The following is a 27,801-nucleotide window of genomic DNA, read 5'->3' on the forward strand; positions in this document are numbered from 1 at the left end:
TCCGTCCTTGATTAATGCTGAATTAAGGCTAGTGAGAAAGAAAAACAGCTGGGTTGTCTTCGATTTTGACGGTATTTTCCCAGTACCATATTCTTTGGTTTGTTAAGCAATTATAAGGTATTGTGCTTTCAGAACACACATTATCCGGCGTCCTTTGACTTTCTCCAGCGATATTCAGTTTCCTCCGTCCTTGATTAATGCTGAATTAAGGCTAGTGAGAAAGAAAAACAGCTGGGTTGTCTTCGATTTTGACGGTATTTTCCCAGTACCATATTCTTTGGTTTGCTAAGCAATTATAAGGTATTGTGCTTTCAGAACACACATTATCCGGCGTCCTTTGACTTTCTCCAGCGATATTCAGTTTCCTCCGTGCTTGATTAATGCTGAATTAGGGCTAGTGAGGAAGAAAAACAGCTGGGTTGTCTTCGATTTTGACGGTATTTTTCCAGTACCTTATTCTTTGGTTTGTTATTCAATTATAACGTATTGTGTTTTCAGACCACACTTTATCCGACGCCCTTTGACTTTCTTCAGCGACATTTAGTCTCCTCCGGTGTTTTTATCGACAAAGGGTTCGGAGTTATCGCAAATAACTGTTATAACTAACTAATCATAGTATTCCAAACATTAAATTCTGTCAGATATTTTGTTAGTTGACGGGCGTCTGTACAATGGTAGGTAAAGACATACTAGCTATCTATTCTCCCATTTGTCATGATACAAAGTAAGCCATTAAACTTTAAAAATATTAGGTTGAAATATATCTAATAAGTATTTTTTTATAGTATACTTCATTATTAATGAAACTCCTAAAACATGTGCAATAACAAAATTTATACAAAGAAATTATTAGCCGAATGCTAATATTTTTTAGAACCTTTGGATAAATGCTATTTTTATTTGGTATCAAGTTTCTTTTTTAACAGACGCCGTTTATTTGCTAAAATGTTGATCTATTTATGTTATAAATGTTGATCTATTTAAAAGAGGAATAAACCGCAATCTTTTATCTTCAATTCACATACAGTTGCATAGGTGAAGCATTTTCTGGGTGGATTAGATAACTCAGTTATATAATACAACTGAATTATCTAATTAACCAGAAAATGCTTTTCCAGCTAACAAATTTCATCAAACAGGTACTGTAATATTAAAAACTTTGATAGTGTCAATAACGAAGACAAAATCCGAGCCCATTACTTGAGGAGATAGCTAAGTTGAATCCCTTGGCATGTAAAATTTAAATGAGCGCATTTGTAGATATAAGAACTGTGGATCTATGATTAGCTGGAAATGGTAATAAAACTGAAAAATAAGATTAATTTTTACAAAGAAAAGTTGCTCTGATACACTTCGCAATCAATTAGTTATTGAAATATAATATAGTTCATGCATAAAACGGAACAATTTAAAAAAAATTGAGACAGTAACTAGTTTAAAGCTAGTCTATTCTTTGATCTAGAATAAACATGTAGCATTGACTGGTGAAAGCAAAAGCAATCATAGTACGGTAATGCAATATCATCTCTTTTTCTCTTTTATTTCAATTTTCAACATGAGTATGTTCTTGCACCAAAGTCCAAATACCTTCAGAACTGACCTAATATTACCTATTATTAAAAAATTATACATTAAGCCACTCCTTCTGGGCTTTCAGGAAAGTAATAGTGGGTGCTGTAACTCTAAGAAGACCAAAGCCTTAATCTCTAATATTCCCACAAACTTTACTCTCATGGAAAATTGTGCGCTAAGCTATTCAAGTGTATTTACAATTCAGCGCACATCAAATAACTACTTCAGACATCATTAGTAATACACTTCTGAACACTTCACTTTGGCAGCTAAAGTGTTTGTGTTTCAAATATTACCCTTGATACGAATTCTAATGGATAAGTGTGTGAAAATAACTTGTTTGTAAGGGTTTACTTTTGCGTTCCTTCTAGTAAATAACGACACTTTATGTCAATACGTCATTGCCGTTTGTCATAAGATTAAAATTAAAATGATGTTCACTTAGAACTATCGTATTATTGCAACTTTTATCATTTTTTATTTAGGCCCAAATAGGGCCTAAAATTAATTGTGAATATTTATGCGTTCTAAGGCAAGCTGATAATGATAAATTTTCGGGGTTTTTTTCACACTTGTTTAACACCTAGTGTCCTTTTTGGTAATTGGTAAATTAATTTCTCATTAAAAGACAAAATTCTTGGTTGGTATAGCTAATATTAACAGCACCGATTAAAAAATATCTTTTCTAAATACTAACCTAGAATCTGACATGTTTTGCTGTACAAGTTTGTCATTCTCATTACTTTGTAATCAATGATAAACGCCCCAAACATAATAATACTTAAGCTAAACTTATTTTTAAAAATATCCGTACGTTTGAAAATCAGTTTTACACTTTTCAAAATTTCAACTTACAGGATCAATAAAGTATGCATGTCGTTGCTTATATTCCTTACGATTTTGATTTCACATTTCCTATTTCTAACACATTGACATAATGCAAAAACAAAAGTATCCTTATCAACATAAAGTCATCTATTTTTATCTTATTACTTTCATAGTAATGCAAAGGTATTTTACTTCTAAAAGCAAAGCGGATTGCAAAGTATAGTTATTTAGAGAATATTCGCAAACATAGTCAAGTCGGTAAATATTTATAGGTAGCCAAGTTATAACACGTAATATTGGTTGTATGCTGTGTCGTTCTGTATTCTTTTTGTGCACGGAGAACTCTCCAACAATTTTAGCAGTCAGGCTACATATTAGTGTTAGGTTAAACACACGTACAGAGAATAATAATAGTAATAATAATTTCTTCCAACTATTTTAGGTGACACAAATTCCAAAATGAAAAGTTGCTCAATAATAACTATTCTATATTAAACCCCCATAATGGTAGCCGTTTTCTGTTAAAAATGCTTGCTCTAGCTTTATTGTTACAAACCCCTCCCTCCAGCAAGTAATTTTATTGCTTCGTGTTAATAGGTGATGCTAGAAATATATACGACGAAAATCTGAGGGCCGGCGAACCCAGGGTTTTTTCATGGGTTAACGACTAAAAGTTATTGTGTTCCATAATTAACATGGCAAGTAATCTGGACAAGAAGATAATAGTTCAGAAGTTATAGGGACAGTGCCTTTTTTGCCCAACAATATCTCTTCCCCCTCTTTTAACCCGTTTTCCGATCAAAAAAGGGGCGTTAAAGACTTTAGGCATCAAATAATTTACAAACGTTAAAAAATTTTCCAATGACCTTAAATTTTTTAACAGTAATGTAGACAATTGGAATTTTGCCAAAGAAAGCAACAAAGAAGTTAGACGTAATAAGTGAGTTTTAAATTAATTTCATTCGTCGCAGTAGGTGTCTTTAAAAAAACTTCTAAACAACCACATGTCTATTTAATCTAAGAATGAATATATGTACTAAGTTAAAAACAATCATTACATGGAACAGCTATACGAGGTTTTATGATTTCTATGTAAACAATACAATCCGAAATTAGATCTGTGTTTTCGTATGTGTATCAAAAATGACGTACTCGTATAGCAGTAGTTGTATTAAGAAACTTAATTTTCTTATCGGTGTCAAACTCCCGGTCGGTATGAAGTCATTTTCTGCGTAAAGGCTGTATACTTCAGGACAGCACTAAAGTTTTCGAAATTATTGCTGTAAACATTCAAAAATTAGTTATAGTAACATTTTTTGCAAACATAAGGAAGTGGGGAAAGGGACATACATCTTTTGTTTCTCTGTTGCTAGAGCATGTCTACTGTACTATACCGAGATATAACATACACACATTCTTTTTTGTCTTACAAACAGTTTAGTTGTCGAAGGAATATTTTTTTATTCATGTCAAAGCAACATATAAGCGCTGTATGCTAAATTTCGTGACCTGTTCAAATCTAACAAGCTTACAATTTGTATTCAGCTTAAAAAGCACCACATGTTGTGCCAACTAATACTTAATTATTAAATTTATGGATTTAATTTACGTCTGATTGCCGCTAAGAATTTCTAATAACCTTCGTCTGAACAAATAACCAATAAAAAACATACCATGGAATGTATACAAGAAAGTAATGCAATGATTATTAAAAGTAATCGATTACTCTTCTCCAGACCTTTCTTAAAAACCTCTAGAGTCCCATAACAAAGAAAAAAAATGAAGAAAACGGCTTTTTATTGCAACAGAAGAAAGATCCGGTTAAGAATGATTGTCCTTTTTTGCTAACCCGAACTTACATTTTGGCAAAACACGTGGATAGATTTTTCTTTATTTACAAAAGTTTTTAACGGGTTTTCATACGTGTTTGCCATTTTTAGGTAAGTCTACATACCTCGCATACCTGATTGACGTAATGATTAACTTATTACAACTATTCATTTTTGGAATAAATAAAATTGGCTGTTGGTTGTTAAGAAATTTTTTTAAAAATATGTACTGTTTTTGTTGGCAAAGCTTGAGGTCATTTGTGGAATAATTTTAAACTTTTATGATCAAAGATTATTTAGTAGTAACGACTTAGTAAAAATAAATACGAGATATTCAATTGTTGACTTACGCTGAAATGAAGTTTTGTACAGTTATCTTTCAAATAGAAAACGAAATATGTTCAGGTGGACGATTTATTATCAAGTATGTTAGTGAATCATTTTGGTGTACCACGAGGTACCATTAAATGTCCCGTATCTTTTAATCTATAGCTACGTCATTGTCTTATTAAAGCCATTGTCATGTCCTCCCTGTAAAATATGCCAATGATACGACCCGTTTAAATGCTTCCTTTATAAAAAAAACGTGTTTGCTGTGGTCAACTAGTCTATGTATAATTTTTGTTGATAGTAAAACAAGCGTTATTATTGTCTCTGCGTCACATTTGAGAAGGACACACAAGCTTACCAGTAATGACACACTCAGAACTTTATTTAAATAAACAGCTAATTGAGCAAACTTTACTTTAAATTGTCTGTTACCTTTCTCGTTACGTTTAATGATTTTAAAATGATCTTTAAGGCGCACAGTATGAAATATACTGGCCTTTTAAGGCTGAGCCTTAAGCAATGCAATGCATTGTTCGAAACAATATTAAAAAAATATCATTGTATAATTTGACAGTGGCCTTACATTAAAAGATCACGTTAACTATCCACTGAAATCTGGATATGGAACCCTTTGAATACTCCGACAATATAAAAGATTTGCACCTCTCACAACTAAAAAGCTAGCTGAACGGTTAGTACTATCCTTGGAGGAAAGAATACGGAAGGAGAAACAACTTCATTTCTGTACGCTTTCAATGTATTGAATTTTCTATTGTTTTTAATTTCAAAAGAATCAGTGCATGAGGTGCTCCACCGAGTCTTTTTCGCAAAAAAATGATCAAATTCCATATTCTCCTTTAATAGGGCCTAACTTTTTTCTATTGAAATCTGACTGTAACACGCTGCAGGCACGTGATATTTGTATGGAAAGTGTGCCTAATATAAGTTGGTAAACATTGCTGTTAAAACTTTAACATTTCGTTTAGAAATAAGCGTTTCACCATGATATTAACCTATTTTTGCAGGCTTATATGCCACTTTGATCATCTAAAACAATAGAGATAGATATGCACCGGACGAATGCCTACAAAATTTTTGCTGGATTAATGTTTATTCTAACTAAAGAAATAACTTCTTATAACAGAACGTCGTTTTAAAACGAGATATAAACTTTTTTTTTTGTTTACAAAAGTGTCGAGCATGTGCTTCGTCGCTAATTATGTTAACATAAGAACAAAAGAAATTTTACCGATTTCAATATGGCTTCTTGTTTTGATAATATTATCATATTCATCATCAAATTATCTAATTGTTTTTATAACCAATCATAGTTACGAATTATTATTTACGAATAATTTAGTCACACAACCGCCAAAATTTCAAATTAAGTTTCTATACAGACACCTACTAGAACCTCACGCAGTGTTTCAATAGAATTAAAAAAGAGTTGTTTCTCCTTCCGTATTCTTTCCCCCAAGTGCTATCCATATTAAATTATCGCAACGTTTTATTCGCCAGATGCCAATGTATTTAGCCCACCCTACACAATAAATCCAAAACACAGTCACTGGATATGGTCTTATAAAATATGCACGTTTAATTGACTTAACTACCCGGTATATTTTCAATTGATCTGGAAAATCAGACAAGTAATTTACGATAATTTACAAAATCATCCTTAAAAGTGCAGTTATCAACTTTGATTTGTAACGAATCCTTATTTCTCAGACTTTATGTGACATATGTGTCTCCTATCATGCAAGTAACACTAACATCTCACCTTACGTTAGTGCGCCATACTAACAAAAAACTTTTAATCTGAATCCAATAACTTTTTATGAACAATATCGACCTGGGGAAGAAGAAGTAAAATAAAAGTATGAGTTAAGTTAATGCTATCCTCTTGCTCACACTTTACACTCCTGCAAGCCAGCTGAGAGGCAAAATTAACATAGCACAGCGGTTTTAAATTCTACCCCTTCCTATTTATTAAGAAAAAAGTGAATTAGCTACAGAGTTTAATTCAATTTCACTGGGCGAGTTGGCTGTCAAGCTATCAGCAAAATATCTTTAAAAGCACTTAATATTGCACTAACTATAAGGCGGCCGTTAAGACCAATCCATGTATCTGTAAAGAATATTTTTCCCCGTTATTTATTTACGGATTTAGTGATAAAGCTCAATGCCGTCTACTTGCTTGTGCCATTTTATTGTAAAAATTAACGCATATATAAGCTTTTTATTATCAGCAAAACATATCTATATCTATGTAACTATTTTTCAAGTTTCCTTTCGATGTGTGGTTATTATGAAAATCAAAGGTAACATGAGCTTTATTTTAAAGATATTTTGATTCCGCAAGTTAAAAACTGATTCATTTCGCCAAAGACAAATCTATCTTTATAAAATACCCTAACCCCTCTCAAGGAAACGTAAAATTGTACTGCTTGTTATATAAAAAGAAACTATCAACAACACAATCAATCTTATGGAAAACTTAAGAAGCATTTAGTTAAAAAACTCATCAAAACATATACTTACATAAAAATACCTGTACTCTTTTTTAACTCACTTTTTCTTTTGCTAATTCCATTAGCATAATAACTAAACTTAATGACAATGTTATGTTGTGGCTGCTATGTGAAAACACGTTAATATCATCAAAAGACTTTCCGCCGTTTTTTAAAGTAGAATGTGGTTGGCTTCGGAACAAAAGAAAAACACACAAACTTTTTTTAAACTTAATTAACCAATAAAATTAACCAATACTGAGTACGTTCTTAGTATGTTTAATTTCTTTAGGCAAAATCTCAGAACAAAAAAAAGTAATAAAAAATAAGCGTATAACCATTATGAGTCGTAGGAATAACACCAAATATACTAAGGATTGGCAGAATCTACCCACCCTCCAGCCGATTGATTCACAATCACTCTTTTTTTAGTATGAATTTTGGTACCATTCTGCAAAGTGTGGACACGTTAGTTCACCTGGTTTTCCCCTTTTTGGATTTTACGCGAAATTTGGAAAAAAATGAATTCTCAGGAAATGTTTGGCCCGTTTATGCAAATTTTTTTTAAAACGAAAAAAATGTGTTAATTAACATCTATTTGGCTAACAGTAAAACAGCATGTTAAATTCGTTCTTGGATAAATGGAGAAATTGATGGATGTACATATAGCCTCATAAAAATCGATGGATATACCATGTCTATTATTTACAGGAGGGACCATAGCTTCGATTTTCTAGAGTATTAAATGCTCATTTTGACCTACACAGATCCACTTAGGGTCCGTGCACTACCAGAAAACTACTTGCATCATCGAACAGCGCAAACAGTGTGCCACCTTCCAAATTGGCTTGGGTCAACCCAGGGCTTTGTTAACATTCACTCGCCCACATTGGATCGCTGTCAACGGAAATCGAACGCTGGTCACAAACACGAAAGTTATAAGCTACGGTGTACATCTCAATTCAATCCATGATTGTTTTGACAGCTAACCAGAACTTTCCTGTTTACATACCCTGCGGTTATACGTCAAAAACTCCTGCACAGGGTTGAAAAAATATTGGCAAAAATAATTACCAAATAGCATTGAAGGATGTAGATGCGCGATCAAAATAAGAAACATATTTTAAAAGAGAATAATTTGACGTTAGTGGAACATATAAAATTGTAAATCTTGAGGTTACTTGAGCTTGGTACAAACAAAGTCCCGGAAAGAAATATTGACAGTCTATGCGGTTCACTTGTTTTCACTTAAACTTCCTTAGTTGAGCATCTCTTGATAATGTAAAAATAATACTCCAATTGGAAACAAACATCTTAAAAATCAATCAATCAAAGTAGAACACAGACAAAATTGGGCCCTCTGTATATTCAATGAAAGGAAATGTTCTTGCTTTTCTTAGATATATTTTTTTCACCACAGAAAAGTCCGAAAAAAACCTTCAAACATGCTTAATCGGTCGAAATGGGTAAGAGTGATGCCTTTAACGTTAAGTAGAACGGTCTATGAAATTGTGGCCGCTGACGTTTTGAAAGTTCAAACGTCTAACAACAAAGCTATTTTTAGTATTATCAACAATAGACAAACTTGTTAGTTTAAACTTGAATATAGATAATCACAAGCCGTTTGTGAACAGCTTGTGATTATCTATATTTGTTATGTTTTTTAGAGAAAAACCACCAGGTTGTTTCAAAACACTCAGTTTTGACCAAGAATCAAGTGTCAATAAACTTGTTATCGTGGTTAAGGGTCCTTGTGAACGTCTATTTTGACTATTTCTTTCCTTGTTGTGAGGTCATATAAATTCTCTCATGCTATTTCAGTGCTAAAAACAACTCTTGTACAATATCAATTCGAAAAAAAAAAATATGTATCAAATGTCATGTATTTTGGAGCCCATGAGGCGGAGTAAGAGCTAAGGCTCTTTAAAATTTTTGACATAGTCTTTGATCTATATATTTGAGTGCGGAAAGGGGGACGCTTACTCCTGCTTACTCGCTTACAAATCCTCCCCATAAACTCTGATTAATCCAAAAAAATGTGGTAACATAATGGTCATGCCATCCGTACAACATTTTTTGCAGCTCTCGATAAAACACGGACTTAACTAATCTCAATCTACTAACTTTGATTTTTTTTAAAACGTAATTTTGTTTTTCAACCTGGTTTTTGTGTTTTAATAAGGTATTTTTATTGCGTTAAATTTTTAAAACAATTTTAAAAGAATTTAGCTCCGTATATCAGAGACAGAAAGGGATATAACTTTTTTATTATATCCAGGAGGTGCCAAGGTTTAAATGAGGAGTCCTATCCAATACTAATTTTAAGCTACGCAGACCCAATTAGGGTTGGCTCAACTACCTATACAACATCCGACGTTCCACACGGTGTGCGATCTCACCCATTTCCTCAATTTCCCGTAAATGGCTGTGGTTAACCGGGGGCTATGGCAACATTCACTCGCCCATATTCAATCGTCGCCATGGAAATCGAACTTTGTTTTTAACAATTCGTGTTTAAAATCTTTATCTGTTATTAAACAAAAGTTAGTTTGTTTCATTTTCAATGTTTTGAAATGTGCTCTCAAATGCCGATGGATTAGCGTTACTATGAAATCTATTGTCGCTCCTGAAAAAGGACATTGTGGGAGGGTTGATTATACGCAAAGAAATTCCAGATTATGCAGCAACATTTAATTTCATTCATAGCTTCGTGCGTAGGCTTTTATAATGTTTATGTCAGCGTGAGAAACAGACGCGATATAATTCTATCGCGTCTGAGTTCTTTTTTTATTGTTGTAAATGAAGTAAGGTTACTAAAGCTTCACTTCAAATGCCAAATTTAGTCTAAAACACTTTAATAAATTATTCTGATAAATTTCTAATGAAATGTTATGTACTGTTGCGGAAATTGGTAAAATCCCCAACGTTAAAACAAATGCTTTGTGTACATTCCCTGTCTGGAATAAAACACGGACTTAACTAATCTCAATCTACTAACTTTGATTTTTTTTAAAACGTAATTTTGTTTTTCAACCTGGTTTTTGTGTTTTAATAAGGTATTTTTATTGCGTTAAATTTTTAAAACAATTTTAAAAGAATTTAGCTCCGTATATCAGAGACAGATGATGCATATTTTATATAGCTAGCCACACAAATGTCGAGGGATATAACTTTTTTATTATATCCAGGAGGTGCCAAGGTTTAAATGAGGAGTCCTATCCAATACTAATTTTAAGCTACGCAGACCCAATTAGGGTTGGCTCAACTACCTATACAACATCCGACGTTCCACACGGTGTGCGATCTCACCCATTTCCTCAATTTCCCGTAAATGGCTGTGGTTAACCGGGGGCTATGGCAACATTCACTCGCCCATATTCAATCGTCGCCATGGAAATCGAACTTTGTTTTTAACAATTCGTGTTTAAAATCTTTATCTGTTATTAAACAAAAGTTAGTTTGTTTCATTTTCAATGTTTTGAAATGTGCTCTCAAATGCCGATGGATTAGCGTTACTATGAAATCTATTGTCGCTCCTGAAAAAGGACATTGTGGGAGGGTTGATTATACGCAAAGAAATTCCAGATTATGCAGCAACATTTAATTTCATTCATAGCTTCGTGCGTAGGCTTTTATAATGTTTATGTCAGCGTGAGAAACAGACGCGATATAATTCTATCGCGTCTGAGTTCTTTTTTTATTGTTGTAAATGAAGTAAGGTTACTAAAGCTTCACTTCAAATGCCAAATTTAGTCTAAAACACTTTAATAAATTATTCTGATAAATTTCTAATGAAATGTTATGTACTGTTGCGGAAATTGGTAAAATCCCCAACGTTAAAACAAATGCTTTGTGTACATTCCCTGTCTGGAATAAAACACGGACTTAACTAATCTCAATCTACTAACTTTGATTTTTTTTAAAACGTAATTTTGTTTTTCAACCTGGTTTTTGTGTTTTAATAAGGTATTTTTATTGCGTTAAATTTTTAAAACAATTTTAAAAGAATTTAGCTCCGTATATCAGAGACAGATGATGCATATTTTATATAGCTAGCCACACAAATGTCGAGGGATATAACTTTTTTATTATATCCAGGAGGTGCCAAGGTTTAAATGAGGAGTCCTATCCAATACTAATTTTAAGCTACGCAGACCCAATTAGGGTTGGCTCAACTACCTATACAACATCCGACGTTCCACACAGTGTGCGATCTCACCCATTTCCTCAATTTCCCGTAAATGACTGTGGTTAACCGGGGGCTATGGCAACATTCACTCGCCCATATTCAATCGTCGCCATGGAAATCGAACTTTGTTTTTAACAATTCGTGTTTAAAATCTTTATCTGTTATTAAACAAAAGTTAGTTTGTTTCATTTTCAATGTTTTGAAATGTGCTCTCAAATGCCGATGGATTAGCGTTACTATGAAATCTATTGTCGCTCCTGAAAAAGGACATTGTGGGAGGGTTGATTATACGCAAAGAAATTCCAGATTATGCAGCAACACTTAATTTCATTCATAGCTTCGTGCGTAGGCTTTTATAATGTTTATGTCAGCGTGAGAAACAGACGCGATATAATTCTATCGCGTCTGAGTTCTTTTTTCATTGTTGTAAATGAAGTAAGGTTACTAAAGCTTCACTTCAAATGCCAAATTTAGTCTAAAACACTTTAATAAATTATTCTGATAAATTTCTAATGAAATGTTATGTACTGTTGCGGAAATTGGTAAAATCCCCAACGTTAAAACAAATGCTTTGTGTACATTCCCTGTCTGGAATAAAACACGGACTTAACTAATCTCAATCTACTAACTTTGATTTTTTTTAAAACGTAATTTTGTTTTTCAACCTGGTTTTTGTGTTTTAATAAGGTATTTTTATTGCGTTAAATTTTTAAAACAATTTTAAAAGAATTTAGCTCCGTATATCAGAGACAGATGATGCATATTTTATATAGCTAGCCACACAAATGTCGAGGGATATAACTTTTTTATTATATCCAGGAGGTGCCAAGGTTTAAATGAGGAGTCCTATCCAATACTAATTTTAAGCTACGCAGACCCAATTAGGGTTGGCTCAACTACCTATACAACATCCGACGTTCCACACAGTGTGCGATCTCACCCATTTCCTCAATTTCCCGTAAATGACTGTGGTTAACCGGGGGCTATGGCAACATTCACTCGCCCATATTCATTCGTCGCCATGGAAATCGAACTTTGTTTTTAACAATTCGTGTTTAAAATCTTTATCTGTTATTAAACAAAAGTTAGTTTGTTTCATTTTCAATGTTTTGAAATGTGCTCTCAAATGCCGATGGATTAGCGTTACTATGAAATCTATTGTCGCTCCTGAAAAAGGACATTGTGGGAGGGTTGATTATACGCAAAGAAATTCCAGATTATGCAGCAACATTTAATTTCATTCATAGCTTCGTGCGTAGGCTTTTATAATGTTTATGTCAGCGTGAGAAACAGACGCGATATAATTCTATCGCGTCTGAGTTCTTTTTTTATCGTTGTAAATGAAGTAAGGTTACTAAAGCTTCACTTCAAATGCCAAATTTAGTCTAAAACACTTTAATAAATTATTCTGATAAATTTCTAATGAAATGTTATGTACTGTTGCGGAAATTGGTAAAATCCCCAACGTTAAAACAAATGCTTTGTGTACATTCCCTGTCTGGAATAAAACACGGACTTAACTAATCTCAATCTATTAACTTTGATTTTTTTTAAAACGTAATTTTGTTTTTCATCCTGGTTTTTGTGTTTTAATAAGGTATTTTTATTGCGTTAAATTTTTAAAACAATTTCAAAAGAATTTAGCTCCGTATATCAGAGACAGATGATGCATATTTTATATAGCTAGCCACACAAATGTCGAGGGATATAACTTTTTTATTATATCCAGGAGGTGCCAAGGTTTAAATGAGGAGTCCTATCCAATACTAATTTTAAGCTACGCAGACCCAATTAGGGTTGGCTCAACTACCTATACAACATCCGACGTTCCACACAGTGTGCGATCTCACCCATTTCCTCAATTTCCCGTAAATGGCTGTGGTTAACCGGGGGCTATGGCAACATTCACTCGCCCATATTCAATCGTCGCCATGGAAATCGAACTTTGTTTTTAACAATTCGTGTTTAAAATCTTTATCTGTTATTAAACAAAAGTTAGTTTGTTTCATTTTCAATGTTTTGAAATGTGCTCTCAAATGCCGATGGATTAGCGTTACTATGAAATCTATTGTCGCTCCTGAAAAAGGACATTGTGGGAGGGTTGATTATACGCAAAGAAATTCCAGATTATGCAGCAACATTTAATTTCATTCATAGCTTCGTGCGTAGGCTTTTATAATGTTTATGTCAGCGTGAGGAACAGACGCGATATAATTCTATCGCGTCTGAGTTCTTTTTTTATCGTTGTAAATGAAGTAAGGTTACTAAAGCTTCACTTCAAATGCCAAATTTAGTCTAAAACACTTTAATAAATTATTCTGATAAATTTCTAATGAAATGTTATGTACTGTTGCGGAAATTGGTAAAATCCCCAACGTTAAAACAAATGCTTTGTGTACATTCCCTGTCTGGAACTTATTTTTTGTCGTATTTTCATCTTTGCTAAAACATAAAAATTGGTTCTAATTTTGTAATGGTAAACTGATTTCAAAAACTTAATGCGAAAATATTGAACTGTAAATTTCGTATTTGCCTTTACTGGGTCCGTGCAAGTAAAATTTCAACTAAGTCCGTTCGTCCGTCCGTCCGTACAATTAATATAGCCTTTTTACGTCTTTGTTGTGACTATGACATTCTGATGATTTCAAATTTAACCATAAGGGTATCTAATACTTAATACAGTTTTTGCTTACAGGCAACAATGGTACATCTTGAATTGTGTTGGGATTTTGATTAACAATGGAAGGATACACGCACATCAAACTTTACGAAGACTCGTATCTTTAAATGACAAAAGCATATACTACGAAGAAAACTCTTATTTTCCATTTTGTATAATGGTCATCAAGATGTTTTAAAAGTTCTAATTAATCATGACACACAAATATTAACAAGATAAACAATAACAAACAACGCCATTACATTTAGCATATCTGATAATGGTCAGGTCTAAAGTTGTTGTTGTCGCTATCACATATTGGTTTGAATATGCGAAACAAGCAAAATGAAACAGCGTACGATCTTGCTTGTTGTGTGTATTATATTAAACAATTATTTTAGATTCGTTTATATAAAATTAAAATGGATCAGTACTGAAAAAATAGATCAGTCCTAATCGCTAATTAAATACCTGCAAAAAATATCCAAATTTTAAAAACAACTCATAAAAATGGATGGATCCATGCTAGCATCAGCCATCTCCGCGAAATTTAGAAACCAGGGAGGTTATTAATCGAAGAGCGCATATATTCATAGTAATAACCCTGAATTCGTAAATTCTATTAGTTTAGGCGGGAAAAAAGCACCAAAAAAATGCAGGAAAAATATGTGACAGCCAAATTTATCACGGGCTTACGTTTTATTAAATTTCTGAAAAAAATCTTTTTTGTTTTTTATTTTGGTTTGTATTGGCCTTATTAACACTTATTCTTATAAATGTTTTAGATTGGATCTAAAGCCAATTTTAATATTCACGAATGCACAATTCTCCCAGAGTTATCTATATTATAATACCCGTATACGTCTGTCCACCCGTCCGTCTGTCTGTCACGCAAAATGGTAGCTTAGCTGCGCAGGTAGCGAGACGCACGCAATGCGGTATAAAAAGGACGGGCGAACCCGTGGATTTTTCCACGGGCTAACGACTAGTAAACATACAATATAATAACATGCAATACACAGCAAACATAATATACCATCATTTTCGTAAAACCCACTTTTTGTGTTTAAGTATATATACACAGTGAAAAATTAGTAATAAAAGAAAACATTGAAAATAAATATCGTTAACAAATTCGTCTAATAATATAATTAGAGTAAATTACATAATACTCGTATTACAAAGTTGTATGATTAATAACAGTAAACATTCAAAAATCCTTAAACTTAAAAAGTTTTTATTTGATTGCCAAGGCCTAATTTTTCTCGGTAAGTTGTTAATTTCTTCAAAAAAAGATAAAATTATGTAAGAAAACCATTTTTAAAATAAATTTTGTCCAAAAAGGTCTGTCCAGATGAGCTGTGTTAAAAATTTTACGTACTTTATATCCACATCTTATTTCTACATATCAGGTCAATTTACCTTATCTGCAAGATGGTTTTTATTCTTATATTTTTATAAAGCATTTTAATACTTACATTATACGTTAAAATTTACATCTTCTTTAGTTATGATACACTTTCAAATATTGATGTTTTTACCCTTCTCGCTTGCTTGTTTTGTTTTTTCAATTAAATGTTAAATTTATTAAACTCCAAAACACCACGTTTCATAAATATTGAGAGAAAATGACTTTTTTCCACTTTTTTCTTAATACACTTTTTTTTCTTACCAAGAAACCACTTTGCAAGAAACTAACTAGTCGCGTGCCAAAAAATAAGAACAAGACTTCTTTTACGCATGGCTCCCATCAATTAACAATTTTAACCGAACGGACATCATTTTGGAATAAAAGCGAGAAAGGCCATGTCTTTGATGAAGTTCTCCTTGTTGTGTTAAAATAAAGCTTTAGATTGAATTTCCCTCTTATTAATCCCTGTGACAATTAAGAAACTTGTTAAGAAACGTTTCCTGGTAAAAGTTGCTTAAAATTTAAGAAACTTTTAATCGTTGGTTTCTTTTTTAAATAGCGTGTAACAAAGTGCAGTGAAATTAGACACAGTAAAACAAAACACTAGTGACGCAAATTTAACCTTAAATTGATGTGAAACACACAGAACAATTTATAAATCTCCAAAATCAATAATCATATAAATAAAAGCTTTTACTTTCTTCTTCTACTTTCTTTGCAACTGACTTTCCGCGTTATCATTTCAGCCGTGTCTATCATTTGATTTTCATAGAAATTGATCCACGTGCATTGTCTAGCAAAGAACTTCGTGACATTCCCCGGTAAAGACAACTGGGCATTTTTTGCCTAGTCCTTATAGAAAAACATGTTTAATGAAATTTATCTAAATTGGTTATTTAGTCATTGAATAATATAAATATTATCATGTCATGAACAAGCGAGTTTATTCTAGGCTACGTTTCGACAGCTACAGCTGTCATCGACGGGCAATGATCGTAATCATCTTTGTTATTTAGTAACAGGTGTAAGAAGGTCAGTCGCAGAGATATCAGCTACCTTAGTAAAAGACCAATCAGAACCAATGGCTATTCAGTAATATACTGTTTCACTTTCACATCACAAATAATAAAAAAAAAATGCTTAAAATGTCTGTAAGAAAAAATGTGCTAACTTTCTTGGTTAGAAATAAATACAGCACGCCATATAAGTCGATTACGATAACGGTCTATTTCACATTTCGCATTGTTTAACAATCCAAATAACGGAAATATCATGCACAAAATTTCTGATTCTACTTTAACCACGTTCATATCGTTCATATCGAACGTGGTTAAAGTAGAATCAGTAATTTTGTGCACGATATTTCCGTTATTTGGATTGTTAAACAATGCGAAATGTGAAATAGACCGTTATCGTAATCGACTTAACACCACACATTTAATATCCCCATACAAATACTTTCTTGAGGACACCATTTACCATAAGGTGAACTCCATGTGACGAAACTATAAAATAAAAAATGGATAGCAATGAAATATTGACAAAGCTTAGCATCATTATATTTGAAACACAATGTTTGAAAAACTACCTTGAACATCTGATCCAAACAAACTTTGAACTCTAACTTCCGTAAGATTAACATTGTTGAATGGCTGCGTGTGAATGTTGGTTTCTTGTGATAACACAGCATTGTAGTCAACTTCACTTAGAGGTTTTACATGTGTGAACCGTCCGTCTGCCAATAACAGTTGAAAGTAACCGTTTCCCCTATTCATTGTTCCGTAAACAGATTCGGAACTAGGTGAGTAGAAGCGGATATTTGTAATGAGAGCATCCATCGCTAAATAATGCACGTAGGTACATTCTAAAACATCCTGAACTTGAAAAAGTTTATTCAACAGATGCTGTTGTGCAGTAAAATAGAAAGCACGAGATCAAAGGCTTTCATCAAGTTTCACAGTATAAGATTTGTTTGTGTGTTGTTAAGTTACCATTCTATTAACAGTTGGAAATCATTTCGTTTCTATTTAAAGTGTGTTCAAATGAGCCTTAGAATTAAATAATCGTTCTTTAAAAAATAAATAATAAAATTTTCGCCGTTTTGTTAATTGATATAAGAAATACGCGGACCTCTTTATGTGAACCCTTAAATATAAAGCTGTTTATTTTCCAAGAAAAACAGGAAGGAGAATTGTTTCCATAACTTTATGTGCAAACATTTAAAGCAGCCACTTTACGTATGGCGTTTTTGCTTTTGTGGAAAGGGTAGTTATTGTTTTGACAATATCACGAGAAACAATACCTCAACCATTTTCAATACGTTTTTTAATCTTTAATTTGGTACATCACTTCATATAGGTTGTTAAAAAAGCGAATAATCAAAAACTGGTTCATTAAAACTATTTTTTTAAGCTAACACTTTAAATTGTAATTTTTTTTTGCCCATAAAAAGTCTTTGTGTGTGATGATAGTGATTATAATTGTAACATGTGATATTTTTATGAGCAGAAATTGGCAACGAAAATATATAATTATTTGTCTCTTATCTGCCTTACATCAACAGCCAAAGAATTTACCTGTCCACGAGTTGCCACTGCTGTTGGAATAAAAGCAATTGTACTTGTTTCCTCTATAATGTCAAAAAAAGAATTAATTATTTAAACAATTTAGACACAATTTTACGAAAATATTCTATAAAAGCGGAAGAGATTTTGCTCAAAAACTGACTATAAGACTGCACCTTGAAGATTTCAATCCACTGGAACCCTTTTCAGAATTCTATGTATCATAATGGTATGCAAATAATGACATCATTTGTAATTATTATTTTTTTGCCGGCGTTGGATCTTATTTTTAGTTGCTAAAGGTACCGTTATTGTCACTTATTTTCGTAGTAATCGAGGCAGGATACGCATGCGCCTGCTAACGCATGCTTAAATAGAACTTCCCACCCAATATTACTTGCAAGTCAATTCTATTCGTACGGGTTACACGATTCACAAAGAAGAAACCATGTCTAGTGGCGAACGTGTACCAAGAGGTCAGAAAAGACGGAGAGAAGACAGATCTGCTCAGAAAAGTCTTTCTCTTTCTAGTATTATAAATTATTTTGACAAAAACTTTGAAGATTTCCGAGCAAAGTTTGAAAAGGATAATCACAATAGCAAAGAAATCCAACAATACGTGACCAGTAACGTATGGTTACTCGTCACATTCTGTTTCCGGTAACGATCAGTGACACGTCACTGGCCGTTTCAATGTCACAGTCGAACTCACATTTGTAGCTAAGCTGTCATAACAAGATATTTTTTTCTAAATATTTTTAAACCATGGTATGGATAAGGTGGAAATGATGCCAGAAATTAAACTAAGAAAACTGGCTAAGGAGGTTTGGTGGTGGGTGGCTTCATTTCCAAGATAATTATCTTTCGTTTTCCAGTCAAACTCCTATAAATTAAATTTTTTTTGGCAGGGCGCAAAAAAAAATGTAAAACTTTTGAATTTTAAAGTGCAGTTTTGTAGAATATGGCGAGAGAGAATGAAAATTTAATAAGAAACATGGGTGTATAAATTACTTGCAGAAAAGTTATTAAGAGTTTAAAATTCTGTAATTCACCCTCTAAAGCAAAAATGACGAAAATGGTAAAAAAAAATTTAGCATCCTAAGGTTGCGCTTTTGTTACTTTTAGATGCTTTATATGCAAATGAACATTTCTTACTAAAGAAGTTGTAGTTGGTAAGGCTTATTTAAAATGTTTCGTGCAGTTATAGATCATGTACGCCACGATCCTGGCGCAAAATTCCAAAGCCCCAGCTTTAATGCCGAAAGGTGGAAAATTGTGCTATATAATAAGAAGGTCGTTGCGCTAGTGTGTAGATGGTATTGCCTCGGCTGATGGGTCAAATGACTATGTGAGGTTGTTGGTAGTGTAAAACTACGGCAGAGGCATAGATTATGTGGTTACATTTCAATCGAAAACATTTCGTTTTTCTGAAGAAAGGTGAAATCATTACGTAATGATTGCGTCCAAATGTGGGAATAAATAGTACGGCTGTGTGTCTTGGTGATATAAGAGGTAGGAGATGTTGTTATGCACAAGTGCCTATGTTCTTGATGCTCCAAGGTGGAAAATTGTGCTATACAATAAGAGGATCGTAGTGTTAGTGTGTAGCAAAAGAGCTTCGGTGGATGGGTAAATGATTGTGTAAAGTTGTTTGTATTGCGAAAGGACGGCAGAGGACGGTTCATAGGAGAGGGCAAACGACTAGATGTGGGGTCAACTTAATATGGTTCATGCGATATGTGTGGCAGGGAGTGAGTGTTATCCTTGTGACTGTGGCATTGTGACTCGAATATACGACAGATTAGGTGTAAGAACCAAGGACCGTAAAAAGTGACACCCATCACTCACCACCAACCCCTCACCACCCAGCCCTCACCACCCAGCACTCACCACTCACCACCCGCCACTCACCACCCACCTGTCACTACCCACCACCCAACACTCACCACCCGATACGCCCGCCTCTCCATACGCCCGCCTCTCCATACGCCCGCCTTCCGATACGACCGCCTCCCAGATGGAAGTTAGTAATGAAGTAGGGACGGTTTTGACGAATTTTTGCACAAATAGTGCATCAGTTGGGTGGAAAAATTGAGTGGAGACATTTAGATGGCTTTAAACGAAGTTTGTCAAAGATTTCGCTTTACAGTGTAGTCATAAGAAAATTATGAGAAGTTGAACGTAACTGAGAAACTTGTGAAAGCTTTATGTGAAATATGAAAAGGTAGAAAAATGCGTTACATAAGACACTGGCAGTATTAGTGACTGGATGAAACTAGTCTGAACTAGAATGATTATTCGAGGTTGTTGGCAGTGCAAAGCAACGCTGAAGGCATAGTTTACGTGGCTATACTTCAAATGAACACATTTGTTGTTTTCAGGAGAACAGTTAAATTGATATGTGGAATATGGAAAGATGCAAAATTGCGTTATATAAGAGGGTCGTAGTAAAATGTAGTGCAGGTACTAGTTTTAGCTATCGTGCAAAATTACTATTTAAGCTTGTTGGTAGTGCAAAAAACGTTGGGGGCATGGTTAACATGAGTATTCTTTAAATGAAAACATTTGCTGTTTTTGGCAAAAGAGTGCAATTTATACTAAATGATTGTGTGGATGTATTGGGAATAGATTCCATTGATGCAAAAAACTGTCAATGCTTCGGCTAAATTGATATCAAATAGAACTGAATACAAAGACTCTTTGTGTGGGATAATTTGCGTAAAGAACTCGTAGTTGAATACTTGACTGAAGCGTTAAACAGTTGTCGTTTATTACTAGCAATAGCATAGCCAAAAATGGTTGAAAAGTGTGAATTTATTTGACAAACTTGATAGCGTAGCGTACTTAACAACATGTGGTAGCACTGTTCATTTTTTTGTTTGTGGTTGGTAGCAGAACGTACAAGATAACATCTCAGTTAAAGCAACACGTGCCGCCTGTCACCATGTAGATATACGTCGTCTCGCACCTAATCCAGGATCGGTCTGGCGGGAAACTGTCACGATGGTCCACGCGAAGGAAAAGAAGTGAACCCAACGACAATTTTACCAACTTTATTTTAAATTTTCAGCCTATAGTATGTATGACAAAGGTATCTCACTCACTTGTCGCCTCCAGGGTTGCATATAAAAATAGTTTCACCAAGTGGAGTTATTGTTTTGAGTACAGATCTCATGTCAAGGTTGTAATCATCCCAACCTGATGCCATAAACAAGAAAGTAAAGGTAAAGTCAAGAATTTTAAAAAAGATTAAGTAATAAAAATGAAACAAAAAATGTGGATCACAATACTTAGCTTTAAATCCTCTTATTAATATTTATTTTACTAATAGCCTTATTCTGTCTGTCTGTCCGCAAGAAAAACACCGTGCTATGGAAACACAGAATGCGATATTTTAAGGACGGGCGAACAGCACAAAGTGACAGTAAAACTATCTGTATATATATTTGGTACCCATAATTTCATTGATTTTAACGTTTACCTCATTTTACATTAATGCTCTAACTTTTGCATCTATTTTATTTTAAATTTTCTTGGAAGCACAGTAGAACATGGCAGATAAAGCCAGTCAATATACCAAAAATTTTAAAACTTTTTGAGGTTATTCAGTTCCTTGTAAGCTTGTAAAGTGCTATCCTGGTGACGTACCTTTCTAGAGCTTCTTGTTATACTAATAGCCAGACAGAATAAAAAATAAAAAATCTAGAGAAATTTTAAGCAAAGAATGGTCTTAAATTGCTACGCAAAAAAAGATAAAAGTAAGCTGTAATTAGTAATACCTTCCAGTATCTTCATTATAGTTGGCTCCACATCATACCATGACGGACATTTTGTTGTTAATCGTCTATTCTTATGGATTCGGAATATCTCGGTTGCGTTTGCCATTACGCAAAACAAAGAATCTTTGTTATTAAACTGAACAAAATGTTTGTCTCTTGTATAATAGAACTGTCTGCCGTTTGATACGTGCGCTATGTAACTGTACTTTTTGTCCTTTATAACTTCATAGGTCAGAAGTTTTCTGCCAGAGTTTGCATCAACTATGTAACTGTCACTGGTGTATTTGAATTTAGTTTGACACTTAGTGTGTGCTTCGACTTGGTAATCGCCATCTCGTACATCCCAACAGCGTCCGTTGTTCACATTCTTGATGCGGAACTGCTTGAATTTATCTAAAAAATGATTTATTACTTTTAAAACATAAAAACTTAGAAATATATACATACATGAGATAAAGTCAATGAAACAATGTTTCCAGGTACTAGGCATATTAGAAAGTTATACTAGGTGTTTTCGAATCCAATTATGCAATCAATGGGTGATCGGTAATTGAATTGTGTTAAATTTGTCTTGGGTAGCTTGAGGTGTTTGTCCCATATATTTAGAAAACTGTTCCATAAGAAATCTTTTCGAAAATTTCATTCGAATAAAACTGTGAAAAACAAAACAAACTGAAAATGTTTTTCGTTGTGCATTTAAGATTTGGTGTTATGTAATAAAAGCACATGTAATTACGTTACAAAGAACAACAAATAATTGGAATTATATGGCACCATCGCAAAATGAACGATAAATGAGGTTAGTAGTTCGAATAAAGTTTGATTAGTCTTTGTACAGTTAAATTTTTCTACTTAAGACACAAGCAAGGAAAGGTAGCTTTACTTACAGCTTTTTCTAATTTTTAATAAGTGCGGATTAGCTAGATATATGAATTGAAATTTTTGACGATTTTCTTTTGACTTTTCCGATACGAATAAACAGTATGATAAAAAAATCATCTTTAACCATTAGACGTATTGACGTGAACTTTTCTATGACAGATTCGTCCGAAACCTACTTGTTCTTTCTTTGTATCAATTTTACACTTTATTTAACCTGAACAAAACCTTGGCTGTCGTTTAGGAAAGAAATAGTCCTCGTAAAATTTTAAACTGCAACATTAAGGCCGAGGTAATGCAATCCAACATTTCATCCAACACGCTTCTCCCAAGTTGGATAAAATGTTGGATGAAAAACTTTATGTTAGATGAAGTAGGATTATAGGTTTGTGGGTACTTCTTTCATCCAACATTTGAACGTTTGAAAGTTTGACCGTTCATTCAACACAACAAGAAATGTATGCTGGATGAAATGTTGGACTGGTTTACCTCGGCCTTAATGTTGCAGTTTAAAATTTTACGAGGACGATTTCTTTCCCAACCGACAGCCAAACGCTCTGGAAAAACAATGTTGTCCTTCGACCTTATGATCTGTTTGATTCATCGAAGCTTTGTTTGATTAATCAAATATGAAGGCGCATCGCTAAAATTCTCTAACGTAACATTGCTAAGTTAACCTTTATCTACTTTGTACGAAAATGTTTTTTTAAGGTTTTTTAATACGCGCCTGTTCGGAATCAATGTATCATAACTGAGCCTGTTTTTTTTCATTCTCGTTCTCCGATTTTGCTTGATTTTTTGTTAATAAAAAAGAACAGAAAAACTCTGACAATAGAAAAGTTCTTTTGATTATAGAAACTTGTTAGATAATTTATGCTGTGATACGCCCGTATTTGCTGTTTATACGCCCGAAAAACGAATGCATATTGTAAATGTTTTTTCCAGGGCTAGTGTTGTGCCAGCACGCACGTTTGGCTCCATCGGCAAAAATATTCAATTTTATGCCGCTGTTTATAGCATTTTTCAATGGGTCAATCAGATATTTACTAGCTAACAAGCTTTGGGGGTATTTTGTCTCTATCTGGAGAGGAATTTATGTTTAACTTAGTAAAAAGCTTTTTGATTGTGTTGTCATCTACCTCTTCAAAGTTAAAAAAATTTCTATTTTCGTTGCAGGCTTTAATTTTGATAATACTCATATGACTCTCGTATGTTTTAATTATGTCATTAATTAGTTTCTCTTTGTCTAAAGAATTTCGATAATCAATTGATATTGGCTTGGTTCTACTACTTTTTTCTACAAAATTTACATATATTGATCTTCTATCGCGCTTATTTCTTCCTTAAAACAATAATTAAATCATACCTAATTGGTTCCTTTCATATACTCGAAATGCCCATTTGAATTCCTCCATTTCAGCTCGTTTAACTACCGAATTGCATTCGCGATAGGGACAGTAAGTGACAAGACCATGAATGTAGTAATCCATATCTTTTCGAGTGGTTTTCAGCTCTTCCGCATCAGTTTTCCATCGCAAGTTAAGTTCGCAATGGTTCATAGCAGGATCAACGTATTGAAACTAAACATAAGGATATAAAGTCAGTAATTTTTCTTCAAGGACAAAAAAATAATTCAAAATCCAAGTATTATAAACTGCTAAAGTCTCTTTATTAATAGCCTTATTTTATCTTTGTGTTCAAATGGTAGCATAAATTATTGTGATCTTTCCGCAATTTTTGCTAGACGACTCAAAACATGTTTACGTACGTAATAACAAATGTCACATATATTTTAAACCTTGTAATTATGTATTTATATTTTGATTTGCCAGCGATGGCCCGCAGAGTACAACCAGTCTAGTCTCTTTAATAATAGCCGAATCATATTTTCTCGCAAACGCAAGAGGATATATAAGTGTTTTAAAATTTGGCGGACGTCAGTAAAGTCTTTTAAAATGCAAAAAAAAATTATTTAGAAATTTGCACTGCAAAATCCACTTAGGCAGAAGTACATTGGAATAAGAACAAAGAGAACTGATGTCAGCAGTGCATTTCCAAAAACAAATTGACGAAATTCAGTTAATCCTTAGTCCTTATTGTGTAGAGCTCGACGACACACTGATGAAGAGAATGTATAAGATCATGTGATTTTGATGAATGGTTGGTGAGATATAAGGGTTTAAAAATATTTCTGGCGTTAGCAAAGACCCGCGAAAAGACACAAAAAAATCATTGACGTCACCACCTTGTTTCCAAGCTATTTGGCTTTAAAGTTTTAGGTGCACTGTAATGGCTCCATTAATTTAATGTACATTCCTATGACCTTAATATTATTTTAACGTTGAAATTTGTAAAAATTACAGAACAATTTTATAACTGAGCCTGTTTTTTTTCATTCTCGTTCTCCGATTTTGCTTGATTTTTTGTTAATAAAAAAGAACAGAAAAACTCTGACAATAGAAAAGTTCTTTTGATTATAGAAACTTGTTAGATAATTTATGCTGTGATACGCCCGTATTTGCTGTTTATACGCCCGAAAAACGAATGCATATTGTAAATGTTTTTTCCAGGGCTAGTGTTGTGCCAGCACGCACGTTTGGCTCCATCGGCAAAAATATTCAATTTTATGCCGCTGTTTATAGCATTTTTCAATGGGTCAATCAGATATTTACTAGCTAACAAGCTTTGGGGGTATTTTGTCTCTATCTGGAGAGGAATTTATGTTTAACTTAGTAAAAAGCTTTTTGATTGTGTTGTCATCTACCTCTTCAAAGTTAAAAAAATTTCTATTTTCGTTGCAGGCTTTAATTTTGATAATACTCATATGACTCTCGTATGTTTTAATTATGTCATTAATTAGTTTCTCTTTGTCTAAAGAATTTCGATAATCAATTGATATTGGCTTGGTTCTACTACTTTTTTCTACAAAATTTACATATATTGATCTTCTATCGCGCTTATTTCTTCCTTAAAACAATAATTAAATCATACCTAATTGGTTCCTTTCATATACTCGAAATGCCCATTTGAATTCCTCCATTTCAGCTCGTTTAACTACCGAATTGCATTCGCGATAGGGACAGTAAGTGACAAGACCATGAATGTAGTAATCCATATCTTTTCGAGTGGTTTTCAGCTCTTCCGCATCAGTTTTCCATCGCAAGTTAAGTTCGCAATGGTTCATAGCAGGATCAACGTATTGAAACTAAACATAAGGATATAAAGTCAGTAATTTTTCTTCAAGGACAAAAAAATAATTCAAAATCCAAGTATTATAAACTGCTAAAGTCTCTTTATTAATAGCCTTATTTTATCTTTGTGTTCAAATGGTAGCATAAATTATTGTGATCTTTCCGCAATTTTTGCTAGACGACTCAAAACATGTTTACGTACGTAATAACAAATGTCACATATATTTTAAACCTTGTAATTATGTATTTATATTTTGATTTGCCAGCGATGGCCCGCAGAGTACAACCAGTCTAGTCTCTTTAATAATAGCCGAATCATATTTTCTCGCAAACGCAAGAGGATATATAAGTGTTTTAAAATTTGGCGGACGTCAGTAAAGTCTTTTAAAATGCAAAAAAAAATTATTTAGAAATTTGCACTGCAAAATCCACTTAGGCAGAAGTACATTGGAATAAGAACAAAGAGAACTGATGTCAGCAGTGCATTTCCAAAAACAAATTGACGAAATTCAGTTAATCCTTAGTCCTTATTGTGTAGAGCTCGACGACACACTGATGAAGAGAATGTATAAGATCATGTGATTTTGATGAATGGTTGGTGAGATATAAGGGTTTAAAAATATTTCTGGCGTTAGCAAAGACCCGCGAAAAGACACAAAATTATGTTTTAAAAATTTGTATACCTGTTGCCTTCATCGTATAGGTCTTGAAACGCTGATCAAGAAAATGTATAGGATCATGTACTTTTGACAAACGGCTACGGAGATATGGTGGTTTAAATGATTTTTGTTGACGTCATCAACCCGTCCATTCTGAAACGGATTCTAGGATCCAATTTTGGGAAACGTCCCCAAATTGGTCCTAGGTGGTCCCTAGTTACCCACGCGGTGAAAAATCATTGACGTCACCACCTCGTTTCCAAGCTATTTGGCTTTAAAGTTTTAGGTGCACTGTAATGGCTTCATTAATTTAATGTACATTCCTATGACCTTAATATTATTTTAACGTTGAAATTTGTAAAAATTACAGAACAATTTTATGGGTTATGTTTTAAAGACTTTGTCAAAGAAAATAGTGAAGAATATAATCCACTTTGCAAAAGTCACAGACAGACAACGGGCGTATTATTATATAGACTAGTCGATAAGGTCCGCGGCGTAATCCATTTAGGCAGAAAGACAATGGAAAAATAAGTTGTTTTAGATTTTTTGCTGATGTCAGCAATGCAAATACACACTAAAAACTGCTGATGAAGAAAATGTATATAATCGTGTGGTTTTGATGAGCGATTAATGAAATACAAGGGTTTAAAAATTTTGCTGACGTCAGCAATGGCCCGTAAAACCCCCCCCAAAATTTTTAAGAAACATAGTGCATGGTAATGGCTTCATCAATTTAATATAAGATACTAGTCGATAAAGCCAATGGAAAAATCCACTGAGGCAGGATAAAAATTTTGATGACGTCAGTAACCTATCCATTAATTTTGTTTTCACGTTGCATCTATTGTGTAGAGATTAAAGCGCTGATCAAGAAAATGTATATGATCATGTACTTTTGATATGAGCGGTTAATGAGATATAAGGAAGGGTTTAAAAACTTTGCTGACGTCAGCAATTGCCCCATCAAGACCGAAAATTTGTATACCTGCTGCCTTCATGGTTTGGAAAAATTACCCAAATTGGTCCTAGGTGGTCCCTGTTATTTTCATCGCGTCGTAACGTCAGAAATTTAACATTTGAGACATAATTTTGTCGGCGAATTCAAAGAAAATTTCGGCGACATCAAAGGAAAATGAAGATATCCACTATGGCCGTCACATACACTTCGCATTATTATATAAGACTGGTCAATAAAGCCCGTGGAGAAATCCTTTTAAGCAGAACGACAATAAAAAAATAGGTTGTTTTAGATTTTTTTAGACAAAAAAACCGACGAAATTTAGTTTATTCGTTGCCTGTAATGTGTAGAGGTTGAAACGCTGATCAAAATAATGTATAGGATCATATATTTTCGACAAAAACCTAAGGATATATAAGGCTTTAAAAATTTTGCTGACG

General features: G+C 33.4%; 1 protein-coding gene across 1 annotated transcript; it reads right to left on the reverse strand.

Annotated features, from left to right (window-relative positions):
* Positions 1 to 14,777: 14,777 nt before the first annotated feature.
* On the reverse strand, positions 14,778 to 26,168 carry LOC130640259 (uncharacterized). Its single transcript, XM_057447138.1, has 7 exons — positions 25,542 to 26,168; positions 23,917 to 24,130; positions 21,672 to 22,064; positions 20,997 to 21,090; positions 17,905 to 17,957; positions 16,917 to 17,168; positions 14,778 to 16,833 (listed from the first exon to the last, which is right to left on the reverse strand). Exons 2-7 carry the CDS (start codon positions 24,107 to 24,109, stop codon positions 16,766 to 16,768), a joined length of 1,053 nt encoding a protein of 350 aa, XP_057303121.1. The 5' UTR covers positions 24,110 to 24,130; positions 25,542 to 26,168; the 3' UTR covers positions 14,778 to 16,765.
* Between the last annotated feature and the right edge of the window lie 1,633 nt (positions 26,169 to 27,801).

This window comes from Hydractinia symbiolongicarpus, chromosome 1, assembly GCF_029227915.1.
Source record: "Hydractinia symbiolongicarpus strain clone_291-10 chromosome 1, HSymV2.1, whole genome shotgun sequence".
In the NCBI taxonomy this organism is placed as follows: Eukaryota; Metazoa; Cnidaria; class Hydrozoa; order Anthoathecata; family Hydractiniidae; genus Hydractinia; species Hydractinia symbiolongicarpus.

Excerpts from the sequence above, each read along its gene's own strand:
- LOC130640259 (XM_057447138.1), bottom strand. The coding sequence starts at position 24,109 with ATGAACCATTGCGAACTTAACTTGCGATGGAAAACTGATGCGGAAGAG. Across the intron at positions 22,065-23,916 it reads ATATGAAAGGAACCAATTAG|ATAAATTCAAGCAGTTCCGC; the intron begins GTATGATTTAAT and ends ATCATTTTTTAG. Across the intron at positions 16,834-16,916 it reads GTTTGGATCAGATGTTCAAG|TTTCGTCACATGGAGTTCAC; the intron begins GTAGTTTTTCAA and ends TTTATTTTATAG.